At 55.3% G+C, this 25,054-nt stretch overlaps 1 protein-coding gene across 12 annotated transcripts in view; it reads left to right on the top strand.

Moving 5' to 3' along the window:
* FGD3 (FYVE, RhoGEF and PH domain containing 3) overlaps nucleotides 1–23,368 on the top strand; it is an 86,121-nt gene extending 62,753 nt beyond the window's left edge. For 8 of the 12 annotated variants that reach the window (XM_033236747.1, XM_033236741.1, XM_033236745.1 and 5 more), the window contains 9 exons: nucleotides 1,674–1,766; nucleotides 4,361–4,440; nucleotides 6,120–6,150; nucleotides 6,606–6,713; nucleotides 8,627–8,689; nucleotides 16,876–16,998; nucleotides 19,986–20,126; nucleotides 21,691–21,831; nucleotides 22,467–23,368. In XM_033236747.1, the coding sequence (XP_033092638.1) occupies nucleotides 1,674–1,766; nucleotides 4,361–4,440; nucleotides 6,120–6,150; nucleotides 6,606–6,713; nucleotides 8,627–8,689; nucleotides 16,876–16,998; nucleotides 19,986–20,126; nucleotides 21,691–21,831; nucleotides 22,467–22,718 (1,032 nt within the window). In that variant the 3' untranslated portion in view covers nucleotides 22,719–23,368. Of the gene's footprint in view, nucleotides 1–1,673; nucleotides 1,767–4,360; nucleotides 4,441–6,119; nucleotides 6,151–6,605; nucleotides 6,714–8,626; nucleotides 8,690–16,875; nucleotides 16,999–19,985; nucleotides 20,127–21,690; nucleotides 21,832–22,368 lie in introns of all 12 variants that reach the window. The other 4 variants (XM_033236738.1, XM_033236746.1, XM_033236743.1 and 1 more) reach the window with 4 other exon arrangements.
* Nucleotides 23,369–25,054: the final 1,686 nt, after the last annotated feature.

Raw genomic sequence — 25,054 nt, 5'->3', positions numbered from 1 at the left:
CAGGGCAGTGCCAGCAGGGCTCTGGCTGCCCAAGGACATGGCTCTTCTGTGGCCTCTCCTACTGGGACTCTGGCTCCCTCTAAGACCCTCAGCATCCCTCCCCTAGCCACAGGGAGCCTCGCTTCTCCACATCCAGACACCAGACTTTTGCCAGCGGCTTCTCCCCATTTGCTGCAAATATCTCATTTTTTAATCCCTCACAGTCAATACCTCTTTCCTCCCCGGAATTGAGCAGACTCCAGCTTGTAGCAACCAGGAGAGCACAGAGAACTGTAGCAGCAAATCATGTTTTCAACGATTCCTAAGCCCAACCCTGGCCGGGAGGGAGGGGAAGGCAGGATGGAAGTGTAATTTGAGACCCACCCCGGGTGCCCTGGCACAGGAGAAACAGATATGGTTCTTCTTTCCTCTTTTATTTTCCTCTAGCTTCTAATTCTCCTTGAATAAACAATTATTTCTTTGAAAGTTTTTTTAAAGTTTTTAAAAATTATGTTAACTAGAACTCATTTTTGCTTTACAATTCTGAGTTCTGACTAATACAGTTGTGACTGCAATCAAGTTACAGAACAGCTTTTTGTTTTTTGTTTTTTTTTTTAAGACACGGTCTTGCTCTGTCTCCCAGGCTGGAGTGCAGTGGCTCAATCTCGGCTCACTGTAACCTCCTCTTCCCGGGTTTAAGCAGTTGTCCTGCCTCAGCCTCCCAAGTAGCTGGGATTACAGGCATGCGCCACCACACCCGGCTAATTTTTGTATTTTTAGTAGACACAGGGTTCACCATGTTGGCCAGGCTGGTCTCGAACTCCTGACCTCAGGTGATCCACCCACCCAAAGTGCTGGGATTACAGGTGTGAGCCACTGCGCCTGGCCAAGTTACAGAACAGTTTGATCACTGCCCCCCTCCCACTGAAATTCCCTTGTCCCACCCCTTTGTGGGCAAGTGCTCCCCTGCCCTGTCAACCATGGATCTCTTCTTTGTTGCTAGAATTTTGCCTTTCCTTAATGTCACATCAATGCCATGAGATGAGTCTGGCTCCTTTAGCTCCCCATGTGGGTTCGAGAGATTCATCCGTTTTGGTGAATGTATCAGTAGCTCATTCAAAAGTTTTGGTTTGGCTGGAGATGGTGGCTCACGCCTGTAATCCCAGCACTTTGGGAGGCTGAGGTGGGCAGATCACCTGAGGTCAGGAGTTCGAGACCAGCCTGGCCAACATGGCGAAACCCCATCTCTACTAAAAATACAAAAATTAGCTGGGCGTGGTAGCACCTGCCTGTAATTCCAGCTACTCGAGAGGCTGAGGCAGGAAAAGCTCTTAAACACGGGAGGCGGAGGTTACAGCGAGCCAAGATTGTGCCATTGCACTTCAGCCTGGGCAACAAGAGCAAGACTCCGTCTCAAAAAAAAAAAAGAAAAGTTTTGTTTTTTTGATTATACAATTAGCTCATGTTCATGGTTTAAAAATTTAAAAATAGAAATGAACAAAAATAAAGCTAGTGACTAGAGTCTCCTCACTCAAAGATGTAACCGTAGTTAAAATTACTGCACATATCTTTTAAAAATATTTTTCACTTTATAGCATTAAAAAAAATGAAAAGATCCCATGAAGCTCACTGGGGCCCCTGGGGGTGGCCTGCGGGCAGCTCCCATTCCTCACCTGTGCCCATCCCTCTTGCAGTTCAACAGCATGATCCTTTACTGCGTGCCCAAGCTGCGGCTCATGGGCCAGAAGTTCAGTGTCCGGGAGAAGATGGACATCTCAGGCCTCCAGGTGGGTAAGCTCCTCCATCTCAAACCTGTCCCCCTGGAAGGGGCACTGAGCAAGGCTGGGGACAGCTGGCTCTGGCTGCTGAGGCACTCACCTCTGTGCAGCCTGGCACCCCTGCCTGCTTTTCCCAGCCACAGACCTTATCTGTGACCAAGGCATCATCTCAGTCCTGGTGCCTCAGGCTGGAAGGACAGGATTCCATCCCTCTCTGCTTGGCCCACCTGCCACGTTGCTGCCAACTCCCCTTTCTGCAGAGCCTTGGAGGATGCAGGGGGCAGTAGGGATGGCACCAGGACCTGGACCGAACCCTGTCACCTCTAAGATTGGGACTTGGGGCCCTATTTGCAAACAAAAACATGAAGCCCAGGGTTGCAAACAAAAACATGAAGCCCAGGGTTGCAGGGAGAAATCCTGGCTGGGGCGAGGGCCGGCTTCCCTTGCCTGGTTCTTGGGTCCCGAGCTCTTTCCTGTCCTCCTGCACTGGAGCTGGGGGGAGGGTTCCAGGCAGATCTGTAGCGTGGTCCAGAATGACTTTTTTTTTTGAGATGGAGTCTCGCTCTGTCGCCTAGGCTGGAGTGCAATGGCGTGATCTTGGCTCACTGCAACCTCTACCTCCTGGGTTCAAGGGATTCTCCTGCCTCACCCTCCCGAGTAGCTACAATTACAGGTGCACGCCACCACGCCCAGCTAATTTTTGTATTTTTAGTAGAGATGGGATTTCGCCATGTTTGCCAGGCTGGTCTCGAACTCCTGACCTTGTGATCCACCCACCTCAACCTCCCAAAGTGCTGGGATTACAGGCATGAGCCACCACGCCCAGCCTAGTTAGTCATTATTTTTAATGGTAGTTCTTAACCTGGAGTACAATGGCGTGATCTCGGCTCACTGCAACCTCCACCTCCTGGGTTCAAGGGATTCTCCTGACTCACCCTCCCGAGTAGTTGTGATTATAGGTGCATGCCACCATGCCCAGCTAATTTTTGTATTTTTAGTAGAGACGGGGTTTCACCATGTTGGTCAGGCTGTTCTCAAACTCCTGACCTCGTGATCCACCCGCCTCAGCCTACCAAAGTGCTGGGATTACAGGCGTCAGCCACCGTGCCCAGCCATGACTGATTTTTTATAGAGAAACACTAGAAAAGTGGTTTCTTCTAACTACTATAAAAAGCCAGGGGCCGGGCGCGGTGGCTCAAGCCTGTAATCCCAGCACTTTGGGAGGCCGAGACGGGCGGATCACGAGGTCAGGAGATCGAGACCATCCCGGCTAACACGGTGAAACCCCGTCTCTACTAAAAATACAAAAACTAGCCGGGCGAGGTGGCCGGCGCCTGTAGTCCCAGCTACTCGGGAGGCTGAGGCAGGAGAATGGCGTAAACCCGGGAGGCGGAGCTTGCAGTGAGCTGAGATCTGGCCACTGCACTCCAGTCCGGGCGACAGAGCGAGACTCTGCCTCAAAAAAAAAAAAAAAAAAAAGCCAGGCATGTGGTTTTGGTGGCTCACGCCTACAATCCTAGCACTTTGGGAGGCTGAGAGGCAGGAGGATCACTTGAACCCAGTTCAGGACCAGCCTTGGCAATGTAGTAAAACCGTGTCTCTATGAAAAAATAAAAAATTAGCCAGGCATGGTGGTACACATCTCTATTTCCAGCTACTTGGGAGGCTGAGGTGGGAGGACTGCTTGAGCCCAGGAGGTCAAGGCTGCATGACTGTGCCACTCACTGCACTCCAGCTTGGCTGACAGGGCAAGACCCTGTCTCAAAAATAACTTACAAAAAATAATAAAACAACCTTAAAAAAAGGTATTTTCTCTAGTTAGTCTTTTATTTCTTAACCTGAATTCAGAGAATTTCAAGGTAAGAAGGGATTTTTGGTGGCATTAAGCAAATGACTACATATTTTGATTTAGCAAATGTTTTTGGAGCACCCATTCATTCAAAGCCCTCTCAACTACCACTGCCATGAGACACGGAATAGGTGTGAGCTGCCGTGCCCAGCCGTGGTCTCTGTGGTCTCATCCTGATGGAAGAGGATGGAATTTGAGGCTGTGGTTCTGTGAAGAAGTGACCCCGTTTTCATTAGCTCTGGGCACACATTGTCCTATTTACATCTCTCATCTCAGGGCGCACCTGCTCAGAGGCTCAGTCACGCAGGGAGGCTAAGGCCATCCTCGCTCTTCTCATCAGGTCCCTTTCCATCCTAAGGGGATGTGGCTGCTGTAGGGGGGCAGTGCCCAGTGGCGCCTGTGAGGAATGGCTTGGCTTCGAGAAGGATGGATGGGGGCGACATGGGGAGGAAACCTGACAGGCTGGGTGTCGGGGGATGGATTTGGTCAGCAGAGTTCCAAGTACAGAAGATGAGCGGTCCCAGCTGTGTCTGAGCAGGGTGGGAGGCCCGCTGTTCCCGATGGACCAGCTCATGCAGCAGCCACGGTGACCTGAGCCTCTGCGCCCCTCTCCCTGAGAACTGTGGGGCTGCAGGCTCACCTCTGCTACCTCCTCGGGGAAAGACTTATAAGTCAGAAAACATGATGCTGGAGTTAAGGACCCGCTAAAATGACCAGCTGGGGTTTGCTTTGTTCTTTGTTCTTGCCCCTTCAGGTGCAGGATATCGTCAAGCCAAACACAGCACATACATTCATCATAACGGGAAGAAAACGGTCCCTGGAGCTGCAGACGCGGTATGGAACGGGCTGTTTCTAATCAATGTCTTTGACCTCATGTCTTCTTTTTCTAAATTGGATAACCTTGCAATGTATTTTTATTTATGTATGGCTTAAAATTTAACAGTACTGTTACCCAAACACCGGGGTTCCGTCTAGGTCCTGCTGCTTGCTGCACAGAAAGCCAATCACTGAGATGATTATTGCCGAGGAAGCAGCTTTAATCGGCCAAGGAGATGGGAACTCAGTCTCAAATCCTCTCCCTGACCAACTAAAACTAGGGGCATATACAGCAGGGAAGAAACGTAACAATGTGTAAGAAAACAGGAACTGGGGGGCAAGGAAGCAATCATGATGGATAAAGGGTCTGGGCCTCTCATTGTCTGGATTTGATGACCTGGTGAGTTTCAGTCCCTTGATGGTTTTTTTGAGAGGCCTTAAGGTTACTGAGGAAGGAACTCAGATATCAAACAAATGTTAACTTTCAAGCTTGAAGACCAGAAGGATCAATTTGTATGTTTATCGGAAAAACTATCTATGGGACTATCGGGGGCCCTTTCAGTACCAAGGGAAGTTGATGAAGATTAAGCCTCTGCCCCCCTCCTGTTCAGCAGGCCCAGCACATTCTTAGTCCTCTCTTGAGTGTTCTTCTAGAATTTTCTTTCCTTTTCTTTTTATTTTTTGAGACAGAGTTTCGCTCTTGTTGCCCAGGCTGGAGTGCAGTGGTGCAATCTCAGCTCATGGCAACCTCTGCCTCCCAGGTTCAAGTGATTCTCCTGCCTCAGCCTCCTGGGTAGCTGGGATTACAGGTGCCCGTCACCATACCTGGCTAATTTCTTGTTTGAGTGAAACCCCAACGGGGTTTCACCACGTTGGCCAGGCTGGTCTCGAACTCTTGACCTCAGGTGATCCACCTCCCCCGACTCGGGCTCCCAAAGTGCTGGGATTACAGGTGTTAGCCACTGCGCCTGGCCCCTTCGAGGATTTTCTATGCACATGCACATGTATCTACGTTTTAAATCACAGATGGCTGTTTATACTGTCCTGCATTTACTTTTTCACTTAATTTGTCAAGAATCATCCCATATCTGCACACCATTCCTAAAGCAACGTAATTTTCCATTAATGATCATTAGCTAGTTCCCACTGATGAGGACCTGGGCTCATCCTGAACCTGGCCATCACAAATGGTGCTGCAAGCAGTGTCCTTGTTTTTAGGTGTTTCTGCATATGTGTAGTTGTAGCCATCAGATAGATTGCTGACATAGAATTGCTGGTCACAGGGTAGTGCATCTGTTTGAAATTTTGGTGGCTGTTGTCACACCACCCTTTAAGGTGGTGTCAGGCTGTGCTCTGACTAGCCATATATGGGAGTTCTGTTCTCCCACAGCCAATCAGCAGTGGGATCTTCGTAATGACCTATCATGGTCCAAAGAGGCATTGAATTACAGCCGCTGCAGGGGGCGCCACGTGGCTCACCTAGGCATTGAATTACAGCCGCTGCAGAGGGCACCACGTGGCTCGCCTGCCCCACCAGGCCACAGTTGTTTTGAGGCCCTTGGGGCGAATCTTCCCATCCTTGAGCTGCGTTGACAGGCCAGTGCGTGGCTCGGGTGTGCTGCAGGGCTGAGAGAGGGCTGGTCATTTAGAGTCAGTATCCACGACTGGATTAATACAAGACTGTTTTGGTTTTATAGGACAGAGGAAGAGAAGAAAGAATGGATTCAGGTGAAGCTTCTAAACTTGTAAAGTAACCAAACGACCAAGTGATTGAGCAGTAAGGCCATTCATGTTGGGGCAGAGGGTGGGGGCTCTGGCCTCCGGGACTGCGGGCCCTGTGCCGCACCCTGCAGGGATGCAGTGACCACACTGTGCCTTCATAAGCACCTTCAGATGCCACAGCCCTTTCAACCCATTCATTTGTTTGAGGGCCCCCAAATAAACATGAACAGTCCTGGTGGAGCCACAGGCCAGGTTCCCCGCTCAGGGTGGATCTCCTCAATCTGGACAGCTCGAAGGGGAGACCACATCATTGGTAGCGGGGAAAGGAGATGGCCAGTGGCCTGGGCATTGTTCCGGGAACGCCAGGGCCCGTCCTCGGAACAGAGGCAGGCGCGTCCCTCCTGCGAGTAGTGTCCTCCCACACCCCTTGATGGTCCTCCCTGTTGTGTTGCTGTGTCCAGATCATCCAGGCCACCATCGAGAAGCACAAGCAGAACAGTGAGACCTTCAAGGCTTTCAGTGGCGCTTTCAGCCAGGATGAGGACCCTAGCCTCTCTCCAGACGTGCCTGTGAGTCAGTGGCCCAGGGTGCAGAGGGACCTCCAGGGGACAGGCTGCCTGTGGAGAGCAGAAGGCACTGGCGTCTGGGTGGGCAGCTCGACCTCTAGGCTTTCCTCCTGCTGTACCAGGAACCAGGACAGCGGGCGCTCCCTTGCGTTAAAAGAAAAACTTCAGACAAATTAAATTTAACAATTTAATTGGGCAAACAACTATTCGTGGATGGGACAGCACCTGCCCCCTACAACCCTTGAGACCGGAATAGGTCCAGAGAGCCTCGTCTGCTGCTGTGTGGTCGGAGAGGATTTATGGACAGAAAAGGGAAAGTGAAGCACAGAAACAGCTGGGTTGGTTACAGCTCCGTGTTTACCGTGTTTGAGCATGGTTTGAAGAGTCAGCCGCCTTTCCATGGCAGCTTTAGATTGAACTTAATTTCACCCCTACCCACCCTCCACTAAGTGCCCGCTGCAGCCTGCTGGGCCCCAGGCCCGTGGTCAGCGCCCAGGTGGGCGGGAAAGCAGGATGTGGCCGTGGAGGAAGCACTCCTGCGTGACCTATTTGGTTGTCTGGTGCCTTCTGCACAGCATCCTATGCACCAAGGAATGTTACATCATCCCCGTGGAAACTGAGTCTCAGAGGAGCTCGGTGACATCCCCAGGCCATGGGTGGTGGAACTGGCGTCACAGGGCTGTGGTGCACTGCCCACATACCACTCTGGCCCAGGACGGTCCATGACTGCAGACACCTTTCTGTGCTTGTATTTTCCCCCCAGTGCCCCGTGCCCTGGGAGATGGTGGCTCAGAGCCCCTTGGGGGAAGCAGTAGGAGCATCTCACTCCCCATCCTCATGTGGTGCTGCCCCAAGGGCCCAGGGGGATTTCATGTGGAGACTTAGGCTGGGAAAGAGGCAGGGCTACAGGGTCCTTGCCGAGAAGCCTGGCCAGGGAGTCAGGGCTGCAGCCCCAGGACCAAGCCTCGGCCATTTCTCCCCACAGGGCTTCCCTGGAGTCAGGGAGAGAGGATTGGGTGAGGAGGCTGATGTCTGCCCACTACAAGGAAGGCCCTGGAGCCACTGGCCCTGGACAAGGCATAGGGATTGGAACTATAGCAAGGACACATCCGGGGAGGCACCCAGGAGAGACGGCGCCCTGAGCCCTATGCCAGGCCCTCTGCTCCAGCCTTCACGGGAGTACCAGGCATGACTCAGAGTGAGGGTGCCCCAACTCTCGCCGCCTGACCCAGACCCTGCAGGCCCGAATCCCAACTCCAGGCTGGCTCTGCCCTCTGTACCACCTCCATGGGTCTGCCTGGCGCAGCCCACCTCCCCCATATCCACTTCATATTTGTATCAAGTCCACTAGGTTTTTCACTTTGTAAGAACTTTGTAAGAACTAACATTCACTTTGTAAGAACTTTGCATCATCCAGAAAGGAAGAGTCCTGGGACTGCCTTGAGTGGAGGTGACCTGGGAATGTGAGACGCTGAGCCTGGCTGTCCTTAAAGCTGGCCAAGCCCTTTCTGTCCAGAGGCTGAGCCCAGAGCCTCACTCTGCTGAGAAACTGGGGGCTGCAGAGACTGTCCACAAAGAGCCCTGGAGGATGAGAGAGAACGCAAAGGGACCCTCCTTACTCACTGGGTGACTTGGTGTGAATTAGAGCCCCTGATCAGGGTGGGCCAAAGGGAGGCGTCACCCACCAGCCACCCAGCACACTGGCAGATGCTCCTAGGAGAGGCATCCAGCTCAGGCCAGGCCCAGGGAGGAAGCAGCTTCCCCAAAGGCACAGCAAATCCTAGGCCTGGGAATTCCTGCTTCTGAGCCTGCTCTCAATGCGCGGAGGTGCTGGGGGCTTCAGGAACTGTTCCCCGCTGCACAGGGGCTGCGTGGCCCTGGAATCTCCTCTCACTCGGCCTCTGTGTCCCTTCCAGATCACGAGCACCAGCCCTCTGGAGCCTGTGGTGACCACCGAAGGCAGTTCGGGTGCAGCAGGGGTAAGTGCCCTATGCTCAGCAGTCAGCAGGGGTGAGAGGCGGAGCAGGGGGTCAGACCAGGATGACCTGTAGGGAAGATGGAGAGGGAGGGTCGGACCGGGGCTTCCTGGAGGCTGAGGACTGAGGGACCAGCCTGCCCTGCTCACTGTGTCTGGGGGCCTGGGTGTGTGGAGGTGAAGCCATGTCTGAGTCCAGGCTCTGATGACTTGTGTGGTCACTGCAGATGCCTCTGTGAGGCAGGCACGCAGAGGCCTGTCAATGTGGGGATGTCCATTACCTAGTTGGAGGTGGTCACACAGCTGGGCACACATGTGAGAATCCTCTTAGCTCCAAGTGAACATTTATGCCCTTAACATGTGTGAATCGTCCCATCAAGCGTGTATTAACAGTGCAAGGCCGGGCGCGGTGGCTCACGCCTGTAATCCCAGCACTTTGGGAGGCCGAGGCGGGCGGATCACAAGGTCAGGAGATCGAGACCATGGTGAAACCCCGTCTCTACTAAAAATACAAAAAAATTAGCCGGGCGCGGTTGCGGGCGCCTGTAGTCCCAGCTACTCAGGAGGCTGAGGCAGGAGAATGGCGTGAACCCGGGAGGCGGAGCTTGCAGTGAGCCGAGATCCGGCCACAGCACTCCAGCCTGGGCGGCAGAGCGAGACTCCGCCTCAAAAAAAAAAAAAACAGTGCAAGGTCCTCAGGAGGTTCAGTAATGCAGAGGACTGCTTAGTCCTTCACCCCAAGCTGCGGCCAGGGAGGCCTGAGCCTCCCTGCCTCTCCCCGTCTGTGTTCTCTTGTGCCTTATGGCAGCCAGCCCACAAGGGTGCTGCTCTGGCCAGGAAGGCTGTGTCCACGCACCCACCTGCCAGGGGATGTGCTGTAGGAACTGGGATGAGGCCTGCCTCCCTCCATTTAATCCGGGAAGTTAAAGAGGATGAGGGCCAACAGCATCTGTACCTGGAGCCATCATCATTGGCACCCAGGCCTGGCACTCACCAGTGCTGACAGCAACATCACCCTGGAGCACCCCGATGTGGCTGCTGCACCCAGATGCGGGAGGGCGATTCTCCAGGCGCTTCGCCTCCCCCCATGCCGTGCAGGCTCAGGAATGATATGGCCCCAGATGACTGCCCTAGCCCCACCCCAGACAGGGGTCTGTCCAAGTGGGCTGGCCGCTGGCCGCCCCATCGCATGACCTGAGCTTTACCAGGCCCCACCCGTCGTGATCTGGGCTGGCCCGGCGTTGGGAAACCATGAAGAAACTCAGGAGGCCTCGGGAAGGGTGTGGTGCTTCAGGGGCACGATGGAGTGCGCAGGCGTGGGGGGACTTCTAAATACATCCCAACGGGCGGAGGAGAGACCCCAGATTCACAAAGCACAGCCACCTGGCCTCTGCAGAGCAGGCAGGCACCCTGCAGGGACATCTTATTAACACTAAAATGAGGAAGTCTGACAACCTGGGGAGAAGTGGTCCCCTGGCCTCTTAGGAGAGAATCTCCTCTCACTTGTCTCTCCTTCTGTCTGGCCTCACCCCGCTTCCTGGCCACCCTCCCTGGAGATGCCCTGGGCTCCCCTTGCCCTGCCAGGCCCCAGGGCCTTGACATCTGCTGTTTGCTCTAAGTCTATGAAGCCCCGTAGCCTGCCCCAGGGGCCCCTGATAAAAATGTCTCAATGACAGGAATCTTGCCCATCAGCAACTTTTTTTTTTTTGAGACGGAGTCTCACTCTGTTGCCCAGGCTGGAGTGCAGTGGCGTGATCTCAGCTCACTTCAAGCTCTGCCTCCCGGCTTCACACCATTCTCCTGCCTCAGCCTCCTGTAGTAGCTGGGACTACAGGCACCTGCCACTATGCCCAGCTAATTTTTTGTGTGTATATATATATATATTTATATTTTTTTTAGTAGAGACGGGGTTTCACCGTGTTAGCCAGGCTGGTCTCGATCTCCTGACCTCGTGATCTGCCCTCCTCGGCCTCCCAAAGTGCTGGGATTACAGGTTGAGCCACTGCACCCAGCCTTTTTTTTTTTTTTTTTTTTAGACAAAGTGTCACTGTGTCACCCAGGCTGGAGTGCAGTGGCACAATCTCGGCTCACTGCAACCTCCACTTCCCAGGTCCAAGCAATCCTCCTGCCTCAGCCTCCCAAGTAGCTGGGACTACAGGCGCATGCCACCACACCCAGCTAATTTTTTATATTTTTAGTAGAGACGGGGTTTCACCATGTTGGCCAGGATGGTCTCAATCTCTTGACCTCATGTCTGCCCACCTCAGCTGGGATTACAGGCGAGAGCCACCACACCCGGCCTATGACGGGAATCCGCCTATCAGCAACTTTTTGTATTGCCAGGCAGTAAGTGTGAGGCTGGCTGTGCCCCAGACTCACAGAGCTCTTTAGTCCCTTTTCTGGAGCATTAAGGAAAGTTATGAAAAGCAATGTGTACTCATGGTGTGAGTGTAGCCACAGAAGCGTGAGCTGCCCACAGTGGACACACAAGCAGGGTCACAGTGGGGACGTGACAGCCCACACTCGTGTGTAGGAGGCACTGCCTGATCAGCCCCACTGCCTGGCATCCCACAGCCAGGGCAAGCATCCCTGACAGTTTCCATGGTGACGTCCTGGCACAGAGCACTGCCTCCCACACATACAGCTCACATAAGGAGTGAACTGGGCTGACCTCTGTTCGATGACCCTCCCTGTCCAGCCCCGGGCCCTGGGCCAGGCTTATGGAGGCATCCGTGGTCACAGTCCCTCCGCAGAGGCGTCAAGACTCAGTGAGAGCCACCTGTCCTTTGTGAGCGCATCTGTCCTGTGTGTGAGCCCACAGGCCCTGGAGAGGCACCTTCAGTGTCTTGGGGAGGCAAGGAAGCAGAAGTGGGTGGAGGCCACATGCGGAGGGAGGCCCTGGGTGGGCAGGGCCTGGGTGGGCTATAGAAACAGCAGGAGCCCAGGCCTGGCTGAGGGGATCCACACAGGGTGTCTGAGTGTGCTCCTGGGGAGTCTAACTCCGGGTTGGTGCCTGGACAGGAGAATGTTCCAGCTGGAAGAACCTGCAAGGCCGTGGTTTAAAATGTTTTAACTTGTGGGAAGACACAGCTTGGAGATGGCCTTGGAGCAGGGCTTTGAGGTGCTGCTGGCCACACAGGCAATGCCCCTATTGGCCCCTTGCTTCCGTCACAGGCGAGAAGGTAACTGGGGCTCAGGGCCTCAGTCAGTGTCCGGGCGTCTGCTGGACAGGCTGTGGCCAGCAGACCCGCTGTGCCTCCATGGGTGCACCCAGCTGGGTGGACAGTGCCACCGGCCCCACTCCCTGTACTTCCCCTGGCCCAGGGCCCAGCTGCCTCAGGTTCTGCAGCAGCCCAGGGATCCAGGTGCTCAGGGCCACAATTCCAGTTCCGGTCTCTTGTCTCTGTCCCTTACCCACACCAAGCCAGGACTGGGCCCACGACAGACCATCAAACAACAACAGACCTCGGCTCCAGCCCAGGGCCCCAAGGCGTCCCTACCCCCAGTGGATGTGGCCTGACCTGGCCGTGTGTTCCTCACTGGTGTCTCCCTGTGAGCAAAAACAGCAGAGTTGAGACCGTGGTGGGAGCTGGGACAGCTCAGTGTCAGTGTCAAGCTGCACAGGGTGAATGTGGTGTGATGGAGGTGAGCTCAGTGTACATTTTACAAAGCACTCAAAAGCAAGTTCATCCTCTTATCCACAACAGTGATTTTTGCTACAGTATACCAAACTTAAACTTACTTCCTGAGCCCGATTTCTTCAGTGGTATAGTCCCTGTAAGCCCCTTTCCTAAGAGAAGCTACACCCAAGCCAGGAAGTTTTGCAAGGGGCCTTGCAGAATTCAAAGGCTTCCCTGATGGGCAAGCATCGAGTTGCTCTTAACAGAAACACAAAATGTCAGAATCCAGAAGGTCTCTTAGGGCCTCAGACCCACTGTGGGTGACACATGAACCCCTCCAAGGTGCCAGCGAGGCATCAGAGGGCACCCTCGACAGGGCAGTGCCAGGGCCTCTTCTCAGGCACTGCCCCGTCTCAGGCACTGCCCCTCCTGGGACGAGGCCGTGCCCTGTGTCTACCCTCGGGGCTCCAGGGCAAGGCTGTCAGCGAGGGGCATGGCCTCAGGCCTCAGCCCAGCCACCCTCCTGTCGGAACAGCCCCAGGCAGTACCTGTGCTCCAAGGCCTGTGTCCCCTGCTGGGTCATTTCTAGTATCTGATGAAACTGACTTGTTTTCATCAGGGCCACTAACTGGGCTCCAATTCTATGTAACTCAGCGATGCCCCCCTTTCCTGGATGTGCAGCTCAATTTGCTCAAGAAAAATTGCTGGAGGGGGCAGCCCCGTTGACCCTTGGTGGAGACCACTTTCTGGGTTAACGCTGGTGTGTTTTGGACGCTTTGGGGGTGAAGTCACTCGGTCGGATACTGAGGAAGCCACAGTTCTCCATCTTCTCGGAGAGACTTGGGCCCAGCTTTTCTGATATCCCGACATCCGCAGCGAAAACCTGAGCTCCCTTCTTTGGGTCAACCTGTGTGGTAACTTCATCCACAAAGGGGTGTGTGCATGGCCGAGAGACCATCCCTGACTACTCAGGTGGGCCTCTTGCCCCTCAGCCACTGGGTCATGCCTACAAATTCTGCCACACCTTGATGATGGGAGCTGGAGGGTTGGCCTCGGTGGGCTGTGGGCCTCAGCTCCGTGGGAGCTGGTGCAGGGCCTGGACCCATCCCGAGTGCTCAGCTCAGCTCCATAGCTGAGAAGATTTGCCAGATAAAGGAAGCCAGTGGGACTCCCGGCACCGCCCCAGCCCTGAGCCACACTCACTGCTTCCAGAATTGTCGTCTGTCCCTTCACTGGGACCTGGTCCCTGCTGGTCTTCAGAGGCCAAGCTCTTGCTGTGCACCTAGCCCTGCAGGTACCTGTCCTCCTTCATGGCTGCTCTTCACTCCTCCAGCCCCTGCTGCCCCCTGCCCCATGGGCATGTTGTGTGCTGTTCTCAGCTGCCATGCGGTGCTGCCCCTGGGTGCCGTGGCACGGGTCCCCCTTCTGGGGTCCTCATGAGCAGGCAGTTCTGGGCTGAGGTGCACATCGGGGCCGCCCTTCCACCAATCACTCCCACTTCCCAGCCTCTCTGGGTGCCCACGTGGAGAACAGGTTTTCACCACCAGGTCAGTGACGCCCATTCCCCGCCTAGTGTGCTTGGAGCCCCCACTGGGGCCTTGAGTGTGAGAAAAACTGCAGAAGGAGCGCAGGCCGCCTGTGTCTTTGGAGCAAGGCCCATTCATCAGAGGTGCTGGGGGCTGCAGCACAGCGAGTGAGTGTCCCTGTCACCCTCAAAGGAGCCAGCCCTGCCCTTGGGCTCCTGTGCCAAACTGGCCGGGCGCTTGGGGGACCTGCAGGTGGGCCAGTGAAGGGGGACCACAGACCAGGCCACACAGCTGGAAGTGCCCGGCCGGAATGTGCCTGGAGGCACTGGTGTCAGTTTGTTTTGGCTGCCAGAACAAAATGCTACCTGGAGGCTGAAGTCTGAGATCAAGGTGTGGGCAGGGGTTGGTTTCTCCTGAGGCCTCTCCTTGGCTTGGAGATGTCAGTTTCCTCCCTGTGTCCACACTCGGTCTTCTCTCTGTGTCTCTGTGTCCTCATCTCGTCTTATAAAGACACCAGTAAGATTGAATCAGGGCCCAACCGAAGACCTCATTTTAACTTAATGTCTCTTTAAACACCCTGTCTCTAAATATGGTCCCATTCAGAGATACTGGGAATTAAATTTTCAATATATGAATCTGGGGGGACACAGTTCAGCCCATCCCAGCCCCCAATGCTTATGCCCAATCTGAGCCACCCCTTTCTTGCTTCTTCACCCCCAACCAGTTCAGTTCATCTTTTTCTTTCTTTCTTTTTTTTTTTTTTATTTTTTGAGTTGGGATTTTGCCATGTCCTCCAGGCTGGAGTGTGGTGGTGTGATCACAACTCACTGTAGCCTCAACCTCCCGGGCTCAAGTGATCCTCCTACCTAAGCCCCCCAAATATCTGGGACTGCGGGCACGTGCCACCACAGCAGCTAATTTTTGGAATTTTTGTTGAGACAGGGTCTCACTATGTTGCCCAGATTGGTCTCGAACTTCTGGCCTCAAGCAACCCTCCCGCCTCCCAAAGTGCTGGAATTACGTGCGCGAGCCACGGCGCCTGGCCCTTTCTCCTTGAACCTGAAGAGTTTCTGTTAAACATTTTTTAAGTGTATGTTGTTCAGCGTTTTCCTATGGCAGTTTTGGAACCACGCTAGTGGGGATAACTGCAATGAGCGTCCCTCCCCAGCTCCAGAAACCTCAGCCTGGTGCTGTTCTTACGGCCCCTCGGCCCCCAGCCCCGCCACACACACACACACTTCTGTTTACTGTAATATTTTAAAACCTATCCCAGACCTGTTTTTATTTTGCGCAGCTATACCAATGGTTAGCTTATTTTAGGTAATTTTCTTTTAAACAGAAAAAAAAAAAAAAAAGAAAGAAAGAAAAACAACACCTGCGGGCTTCAGTTTCCCTGACTGGAGAGGTTGAGATAAACATTTCTAGGGGCAGCTCCAGCTCTGACATCCTGGGGAACTCGAGACATATCTTTGCCTTTTCCTAAAGTCGTCTTAAGGGTGTTTTCTGCACCCATAACAAAGTATCTCAAGGGAGGCGCCTCCTCCCCAGATAGGAAGTGCTGGGTGTGGACCAAGCTTCAAAAGCCCAGGAAGTTATTTCATCAAATGATGAGGCCTTTCCAGGGTTGCAGGCTATAACATGAATGGGTAATTAGCTTCACCAGGGCCTATTGTAGGCAGGGGGAGCGGGGAGGGATAGCATTAGGAGATATACCTAATGTAAATGATGAGTTAATGGGTGCAGCACACCAACATGGCACATGTATACATATGTAATAAACCTGCACGTTGTGCACATGTACCCTAGAACTTAAAAAGTATATTAAAAAAAAATTCACAAGTTGAAAAAAAAAAAAAAGAAAGGGTAATTAGCAACTTGCCAAAGTGGCGGTTTTATGTACTGTGATGAGGCTTAGGGCCCAGGGACCAGTCACTCATCCCATTTTACAGGTGAGGAAACTGAGGCTTAGAAAGGAGAGGTGAGTCATCCAGGGTCTCATGGCTGACAGGAGGCAGGAGCCTGGGGTCTCTCCACCTTGCACGGTTCATAATCAGACAGGGAAACCAAGGCTGGGCTGGGCAGCCCCAGGCTACACCTGCTGCAGCCTCCACACCACCCTCCTCTATAGGCAGTTCAGGCAGCAGGAGACAGAGGGAGGTACAGCTCTTCATGGCTTCCTCACATGTCCTCCCAGATTTTTTTTTTTTTTTTTTTTGAGTCTTGCTCTGTTGCCCAGGCTGGAGTGCAATGGCACAATCTTGGCTCACTGCATCACTGCAACCTCCGCCTCCTGGGTTGAAGGGATTCTCCTGCCTCAGCCTCCCGAGTAGCTGGGATCACAGGCACCCACTACCACTACCACACCCGCCTATATTTTTGTATTTTTTTTAGTAGAGTCGGGGTTTCACCATGTTGGCCAGGCTGGTCTCAAACTCCTGACCTCAAGTGATCTGCCCGCCTCAGCCTCCCAAAGTGCTGGGATTACAGGTGTGAGCCACTGCGTCCAGCCTCCCCCTAAAATGTTGCCATGCTTGTCTGCACACTCAGGCATGTGGGTGCACACCTATATTCATCCATGCGGCGTGTCTGGAGGGTGTGGCCCCCCGATGCCCAGCATAGAGCAGGCATGTGGCCACAAGGCTCGGATTGCGGGCAGGGGTGCCCCCGTCCCCAGGGCTGCAGGCCGTGGCTGTGCTGCCCGCTGCCCACCCTAGTAAGCCCTGTGTTCCTCCAGCGGTGGCTCTTTTCAATAGTTTCTCAGATGCACCAGATAAAGTCATTGGCCAGGTTGTTCCAAACATGAAGATCTTGATCCACTTACAATCTTCACTCGGTGAAATGGGCACAGGCAGCCGCTTGGGGGGTGAGGGAGGGAAGAGAGACATGGCCGACTTGGCTCTTCACTTCATTCCCTTCTGCATGTTCCACTTTTTGCCTTGAGCCTGTGTGGCTTTTACAGTCACGAGAGCTGCCACTTCACTGCCGCGTGGGGTAGGGTGCACACATGACTCGGAAGCTGATGGCATCTATTTGCCTCCTTGTAGCTCGAGCCCAGAAAACTATCCTCTAAGACCAGACGTGACAAGGAGAAGCAGAGCTGTAAGAGCTGTGGTGAGACCTTCAACTCCATCACGAAGAGGAGGCATCACTGCAAGCTATGCGGGGCGGTGAGTCCCAGGAGAGGGGGACAGGGACAGGAGGCCACCCTGCTCGGACAGAGCAGCTGAGTCCTCACCAGCAGCACACCAGCCCTGCACAGAAGAGCTTCCTGATCCTGGCTCATGGATATAGATGCCCTTGAGTGCAAAACTGTCCTGTCCAAAGTAGAATCTGATCACTTTTCTCTGGTCAGCTCTGGTGTTCAACAAACACTCCTTGTGGTTGGAAAAGTGCTGGATTGGGAACCACAGAACCGCTAGCTGGGTGATCTTGAGAACAAGGAGATGATAGTCCTCATTCCTTGCAAGGCGTACTGGAGATGGGCGAAGGGTGTGGCTGTGCTGGGAGCTCCTACTGCTGACCTTTGTCCCAGCGCTCCAGTGGTGCTGAAGGCCTGGTGGGCCCATGTGATGAGGCAATGCCTCCGACTGGCACCCCAGCTGCACACCATCTCCATTCCCCTCACTCCAAAGCCCTTTCTCCTGAGAGTGGAGAAAATTCAATGCTTAATATTGAATGTAAAAGTATCCCTGAGGAAGGAACTGATGATTTAAGTATCTTTAGGTTAAGAGGTTGAAGTTGAATCTAGTTAGCAGCTGGATCTCAACACAGAATGCTTTGGTGTTTTTCCAAAGGGCACCAGCAACTTGTGCCTGAAGCAGTTGGTGTTACTTGTCATACCTTTGCCACGTGGCGGGAGGCAGCATGGGGAGGGGAATAAGTGGATGAGTCCTTGGAAGGATGGATGATGGATGGATAGGTGGGTAGAAGGATGGATGAATGGATGAGTGGATGGAGAGGTGGGTGAATGGATAGGTGGATGGATGCATGGATGGATGGATGGATGGATGGATGCATGGATGGATGCATGGATGGATGGGGAGATGGATGGATGAGGGGATGGATGGATGGATGGATGGATGGGGAGGTGGATGGATGAGGGGATGGATGCATGGATGGATGGATGGATGGATGCATGGATGGATGGATGGATGCATGGATGGATGGATGGGGAGATGGATGGATGAGGGGATGGATGGATGGATGGATGGATAGGTGGATAGGTGGGTAGTTAGATAAATGGCATATGGACGTATGAATGGAAGTGGATATATAGAAAGTATAAATGGGTGACTAGAGAATTGATGAATGGATGGATGAATAGACAAATAGTTGGATGGCACACAGAAGTATGGATGGATGGATGGATGAAGGATGGATGGATGGATGGATGGATGGATGAAGGATAGATGGTGGAGGATGGACAGGTGAATGGCTGGATGAATGGATGAATAGATGAGTGGATAATGAATTGGTGGATGGATGGGTGGATGAAGGGATGATGGATGGATAGATGATGGATGGATGAATGGATGGTAGAGGATGGATGGGCAGGTAAGTGGGAAATGTGATCTGTACCTCTTAAAGAACTCTCAGTTTGGGGCCCAGTTTATACTCCAGAATTGGGAGATTTAACTTAAACCTGGTTTCCCCATCAGACCTGAGGGGAATCTGTTGCTTTAAGAACCATCCTCAGAATATGTGCCCAGGCCCCTGCTCAGCTCCAGGCTTCAGGCTTTGTGACCACTCAGGATCAGAAGCTGCAGCCTCTGTTAATCTTTGGAGTGAGCGTCCTCATGGCCAACCTGGACTTCCCCGCACAGCAGAGGTGGCTCGGTGCCCTCATTGACGTCACTGCGTCTCCATGTCAGCCTGCTGGGGCTTAGCTTTCATTGCCTTGGTTTGCCCAGTATTCCTGCTTCCTCACACAAGAAGTGATAGAGAAAAGATAAATTCCAAAAATAAATAAAATCCTCGTAAAAGTAGGACTCCAGAACAGGGTGCCTTCCATCTACTTAAAAAGAGCAATCTCCCCACTGCTGTGGCTCCTGAGACCTTCGATATGAGCTCAGTGTTTGAGTGCCATGGTCCCTTAGCAGCCGGTGCCCGCAGGTTTAGGTTCAAACTAGAATTTCCCAAGGTTTGAACAAGGATCTCCCAGTCCTCTGCAATATTCGGTACGCGGGGCAGGATGGAACAGGAGAAGCAGATGCAGAAGGGGGTGTGGGCGACCCTGAGGCAGCAGGAGCCTGTGTGTGCTGGGAAAAGGATCCAGCAGAGGGAGGGAGAGCGAGGCAGAGAGAGACAGGACCACCGATGGGACGCAGCTGGAGGGGCCAGAGGAGGGGGGACAAGGGGCCTGCCAGGAGCGTCCAGGGTAGGAAAAGCTCTGGAAAAGTCACTGAGGAGCACTCCTTGGCTACATTCCCATGCTCCACCCATGCATCTGAGTCACACGCCACTGTACAAACAGACCATGACGACTTCATCCCTTCATCTGCCAATGGACACGGGCTGCTTCCAGCTTTTGGCTATTGTGAATAACGCTGCTATGGACATGAATGTACAAACATCCCTTCAGATCCTCCTTTCAGTTCTTTTGGGTGCATACCCCGAGTGGAACTGTTGCATCCTATGGTAACCCTGTGTTTAACATTCTGAGGAACCACCCTACTGCTTCCCACAGAGGCTGCGCCAGTTTGCTTCCCACCAATAGCGCAAGGATTCCAATTTCTCCACGTCCGTGCCAACACTATTTTCTTTTCATTGCTGTGGTCATTGTTGGTCTGGAAAATAGCCATGCTGAGGGTGAGAGGTGGTTTCTGGTGGTGAATTTGATTTGCATTTCCCTGATGGCCAGTGATGGGGCGTCTTCCCATGTGCTTGGTGGCTCTCCCCACTCTTCCTCCCATGCACACAGACTCCTGGACTCTGGAGCCTCCAGGACAGGAGGGTGGATACCAGATGCCCAGCAGCGTCAGCCTTGCTCTCTGCCCTCAGACAGGACCCCCAACCCTGCACGTCCAGGAGAAGCCCTTACGCCTCCCCACACTGTGTTAAGTCTCCTCCCGCCCACTCCACCTCTCCTCTGGCCTCTTCCTGGATAATCCTCTGTCCCAGGGCGCTGGGGTCACAGGTGCCCTCTGTTCGGCAGGTCATCTGTGGGAAGTGCTCCGAGTTCAAGGCCGAGAACAGCCGGCAGAGCCGGGTCTGCGGAGAGTGTTTCCTGACACAGCCAGTGGCCCCCGAGAGCCCCAGCTCCGAGGCTCCGGCCGAGCCCCAGCAAAGCACAGAGGTGGGTGCTCCCAGCTCCTGCTCCCCTCCTGGTAGTGTGGCAGAGCCTCCAGACACCTGCTTCTGTGCCCCAGCAGCTCCAGCTCCCTCTGCTTTCGGGCGTCCCTGGGGCCAGGACAGATGTGGGTGTGTCTCAGTGGGGCCCCCAGGCTGGGAACACACTCGGAAGATCCCGTGTGGGCACACTGGCTTCTCGGGACCAGCCAGGGCCAAGGCTTGGGAACCATTTGCATCCAGGAGTTAGATGGGAACAAGTGTCACTCCTGGTCACCTGGTTGGAGGGCATGGATTAAAGCTGCCCTCAAGTCCAGGCTTGAGGCCCACCTGAGAGGAGACACTGCCCTTGTCTCGGCCTGCCCCACCTCCAGCTGCCAGAGGGCGAGCAGGCCCTGGAGGCAGGCGCCCCTCCTCCTCCTCCCGCTCCCCTTCTCCTCCTCCTCTTCCCCCTCCTTCCTCTCCCTCTGCCTCCCTGTCTTTCTCCTTCTCCTCTCCCTCCTCCCTCTCCTCCTCCCCATCTTCTTCTCCCCCACACTCCTCTCCTTCTCTTCCTCTGTTCCTCCTCCACTCCTCTTTCTGAGTGGCTGCTGCTTTCCCTGCCTTCTTTCCTCAAGAACACAGTCTATTCTGGGGGGTTGCAGGAAAGCTGAAAAAGAAAACGTGAGTTTCCAGAAAAGCGCATCGCCCTTTCTCTCCACTCAACACAGCCTGCGGTTCGCAGAGCCGGCTGCACGTTGGGGTCTCCTGGGAAGCTTCTAGTGTTGATCTCCCTCCTAGAGGCTCAGTGAGGTGATCGGGCGGCCAGTGTGTTTTCAGGGTCCCAGCTGCTCTGACTTACAGCTGTGGTTGGAGCCCTGACCCAGGTCCTCAGTCTCAGAAGTCAAGGATGTAAGTCTGTTAGGACTGAGCGTTGAATGGTCTCGATGGTGAAGAAGGACCTTGCTCTGCCCACTGAGCTCCCCCATGCCTGCAATTTAAATACCGAGGTGTGTTCTGAGAGCGCCAGGTCCTTGGGGCACGGGCCTCCAGGGTCCTGTAAGGTGGACTCTGGCCTCGAAGGGGGGCCCAGGTCTGAGGGGTCCAGCTCTGGCAGGGGGTGTCTAAGCCATGTCCAAATGGTGGACAGTAGCTCCAACAGTGACACGACAGAGGGAGGGCCTGTGTGTGTGGCATGTGTGGTGTGTGTGTTATGTGTGCTGCACACGCATGTATACGGTGCGTGTAGAACTGACACGCGTGAGGTCCCTGTCCCGTGACCCACCCTCAGGTACTTGCTGTTGGGTTTTCCTGTGATTTTGGTGTGTCCTGACCCAGCATATGGACACCCTCCCCTTAGAGAGCCCGGCCTGCAAACCCCACCTGACACCACACACGCCTACGTCCTGCAGGCTTCTAGTGACCCTTGGAAGCCGGGTGAGGCTGGTCCCAGTCTCTCTGTGCAGGCCTTGGCCAGGTCTCCGCAGCCAGCTCCTCCCAAGCAGTGGCCCTGGCCCTGCCCCAGCCTCCTCAGAACAGGGCGTGACCACTGCAGGCGAGACTGCCCTTAACCTGTGTCTTTGTACCCCCAGAAGACACCCGCTGCAGACTCCCAGCCCAGCCTGCTCTGCGGCCCCCTGCGGCTGTCAGACGGTGGTGAGACCTGGAGCGAGGTGTGGGCCGCCATCCCCACGTCGGATCCCCAGGTGCTGCACCTGCAGGGAGGCAGCCAGGTACGTGTGCCCACCCCCCCAGGCCCTTGGGCCAGCAGCCCAGAGCCTCAGGCCTGAGGCTCCCACAGCAGGCCTGTGCCACCAGCTGGGGCCCACCTGCTTGAGCAGTGTCACCTGGGGCCTCAGTTTCCCCAGCAGCACAGGATTCCCTCTGCTCCCCAGTCACAGAAGACAGAAACTACTGGCACCTGGGTGGACCCCAGAGGGGTCCAAAGGTGGCACAAAGGGTGACCAGGAGCCACAGAACCTGTCAGGTGAGACTCAGGAACGCACACAGCCCTGGCCTGGCCCCTTGGAGCCCCAGTTGCTGCTCTGTCACAGGGACTGGCCTGTCCTGCCTCGCCTCCCCAGGGGCCAGACAGCCCAAAGGAGGCCATGGAGTCTGGGGGTCTGGTGAGGGGGCAAGGCGTCCCCCTCCCTATATCCTCCCTTGGGGAGAACCAGTGGGTCCCCCCACCAACTGTCCTCCTGTTGACAAAAGGCAGTGCAGGCACAGCCACCAGGCCCCTCGGGCTCAGCACCCGCCTTGTGTTGCAAGGGTCTGAGAGTGGCTTCCTGGGAGAGGCCCCTGTCACTGAGGTGAGCCCGAGGCCGGGAAGCTGAGGCACCGCTGACCATCTGCTCCTCTGCTGCAGGACAGCCGGCTGCCCCGCACCATCCCTCTCCCCGGCTGCAAACTGAGTGTGCCAGACCCTGAGGAGAGGCTGGACTCCGGGCTCGTGTGGAAGCTGCAGTGGGCCAAGCAATCCTGGTACCTGAGCGCCCCCTCCGCAGAGCTGCAGCAGCAATGGCTGGAGACCCTGAGCACTGCTGCCCGTGGGGACACAGCCCAGGACAGCCCGGGGACCCTGCAGCCTCAGGTCCCTATGGGCACAGCTGCTCTGTGAGCTGAGTCTCCCGCTGCCCTGCACACCACCACATTGGGCCTGTGCTTTCCTGGGAGGTGGCGTCGGAGGCCAGATGAAGACCGCCCTGGACTGCTGAGGGTGGGCCAACGGCCCAGAACTCAGGACACTTGGCTTTGGAGGGAAGGAAACTGAGGCCCAGAGAGGGGGCCACTGGCCAAGGGTCAGCCAGCAAGTCTTGGCTAAAAGCCTGGCCTCCAGCCCCAGCAGTGTGGCCCAGAGCAGGGGCCGACTGCCAAAGTAACCATCATCCATACGGGTCGTGTGGTGATGCTGGCCCAGAAGGCAGAAGGAGGCAGCATGGGCACTGCCAGGGACAGCCACATCCGGCCGGTCTGCAGTGTGGTTCACCCCTGCCTCTGCCCAGCCTGTCTACACCGTGTGAGCTGAATCATGACTTGCTTCTTACCTCCCTTCTCTGTCCTCTCCTGAGGTCCTGCCTCCAGCCCCCAGGAGGTGGACCTGCTGTGTCCTAGTGGGACTCATGGTTCCTAAATAACTGCACTCGGAAGCTCTGCTAGGACTTACCCCAGCCATTGAGTGGCAGATGCATGAGATTTGTGGCTGTTCCTGATGCTGGTGGCACACAGTGCTTATCTGCATAAATAAACACGGCCACCGGCAGTGGCGCAGCCTCAGTGCTCTCTCCTGAGCCCCTCAGCGGGGTCCCCCACAAGGTGGGCTGACTGATAAAAGGTTGAGGGACAAGGGTGATGGAATCGCACACCGCCTGGAGAGCAGTTCTGCATCTGTTGTCCTGCCAGGGGGTGGGCAGATGGCAGGTGAAGATGGCCAGGCTCAGAGATGGGGAGGGTGGGGTGCAGGGCACTCGAGATGGTGCCAGTGGGGACCTTGCAGAGGCCACTAGGGTGGGGGTGCTCTTTGCACCAGAGTCCCAAGGGCCTCTGGGAGAGAGTGGGGGGATTTAGGGACCAGTGATGGGGGATGCTCACTGGTCAGGACCCCCACTCCTCTAATATCCATACAGCACCACGTGGAGACACCTAGGGAGACATGCAGGGCACCTACCGGGGGGCTGAGAGGGCAGGGGGAGGAGCCAGAAATGGGAGACTGATCCCAGGTGGGAGGCAGGTGAGCTGGGAACACGGATGGGGGGGCACAGCTGAGATGGGGGCACAGGCGAGTGGGGGACAGCTGAGATGGCACAGGCGAGTGGGGAGAGCTGAGATGGCACAGGCGAGTGGGGGACAGCTGAGATGGCACAGGCGAGTGGGGGACAGCTGAGATGGCACAGGCGAGTGGGGGACAGCTGAGATGGCACAGGTGAGTGGGGGACAGCTGAGATGGGGGCACAGGTGAGTGGGGGACAGCTGAGATGGGGGCACAGGTGAGTGGGGGACAGCTGAGATGGGGGCGCAGGTGAGTGGGGGACAGCTGAGATGGGGGCGCAGGTGAGTGGGGGACAGCTGAGATGGGGGCGCAGGTGAGTGGGGGACAGCTGAGATGGGGGCGCAGGTGAGTGGGGGACAGCTGAGATGGGGGCGCAGGTGAGTGGGGGACAGCTGAGATGGGGGCTGAGGGAGGGAGAGGGTGAGCTCCCATGAGCTCTAGCTGGGCCATGCTTGGATGCTGCAGCCACTGCACACGGAGCCACTGCTGGCTACCCGGGCCTCTGCCACTGTTTCCCACACTATGCTGGATGTTCTGGTCCCAGTTCACACCGAGGAAACCAAGGCTCAGGGATACTAAACAACGTGCATGCTTCCACACTGGACAGTGCCCACCGGGGGAGATGGGATCAGACCCTTCTAGCTGCACAGAGGTGCCCCGACCAGCTCCAGCTGCTGCTGAAGGAAGCAGCAAAGCCCCTCACCCAGCTCGGGCTAGGCAGCAAAGCCCCTCACCCAGCTAAGGACGGGTGGAGGAGGCCTCAAGGGCACCCCAGCCGCTGGCCCTGCCTTCTGCCCTGCAGATCTGAGCTCTGACCCACATTCATCCCCTACGGAGCAGTGGTGGAGCCGCTCCCTCATACACATCTACTGAGCATCCGCGGCAGCCCTCACGAGGCCCTTCTTTGAAGGGTCAGGACTCCGTCCTCTGCCTGCTCCAGTTGTTCCATTTCCGCCATCTCAGCACAACCCCAGGAAATCCCCACTTGACAGCTGAGGAAACTGAGTCAGAGAGAGGACACCTCCAGAGCCCCACAGCTCCGGAACGGAGCAGGCACCTGGAATTGGCCTGCCGGGCGTGGTGAATCCAGCAGGGCAGGGGTCTGCTAGGGCCAAAGACTGTGCTGTGGGGGTCGCCATGGTGAGTTCCCTAGCCTCAAGCCCTCTGTCTTGCACCCACCAGCCTGG

The sequence above is a fragment of the Trachypithecus francoisi genome, unplaced genomic scaffold (genome assembly GCF_009764315.1).
Source record: "Trachypithecus francoisi isolate TF-2019V2 unplaced genomic scaffold, Tfra_2.0 Lachesis_group16, whole genome shotgun sequence".
NCBI classification, from domain to species: domain Eukaryota; kingdom Metazoa; phylum Chordata; class Mammalia; order Primates; family Cercopithecidae; genus Trachypithecus; species Trachypithecus francoisi.
Note: the sequence above shows the minus strand (reverse complement) of the source record. Positions and strands in the feature narration are given on the sequence as shown.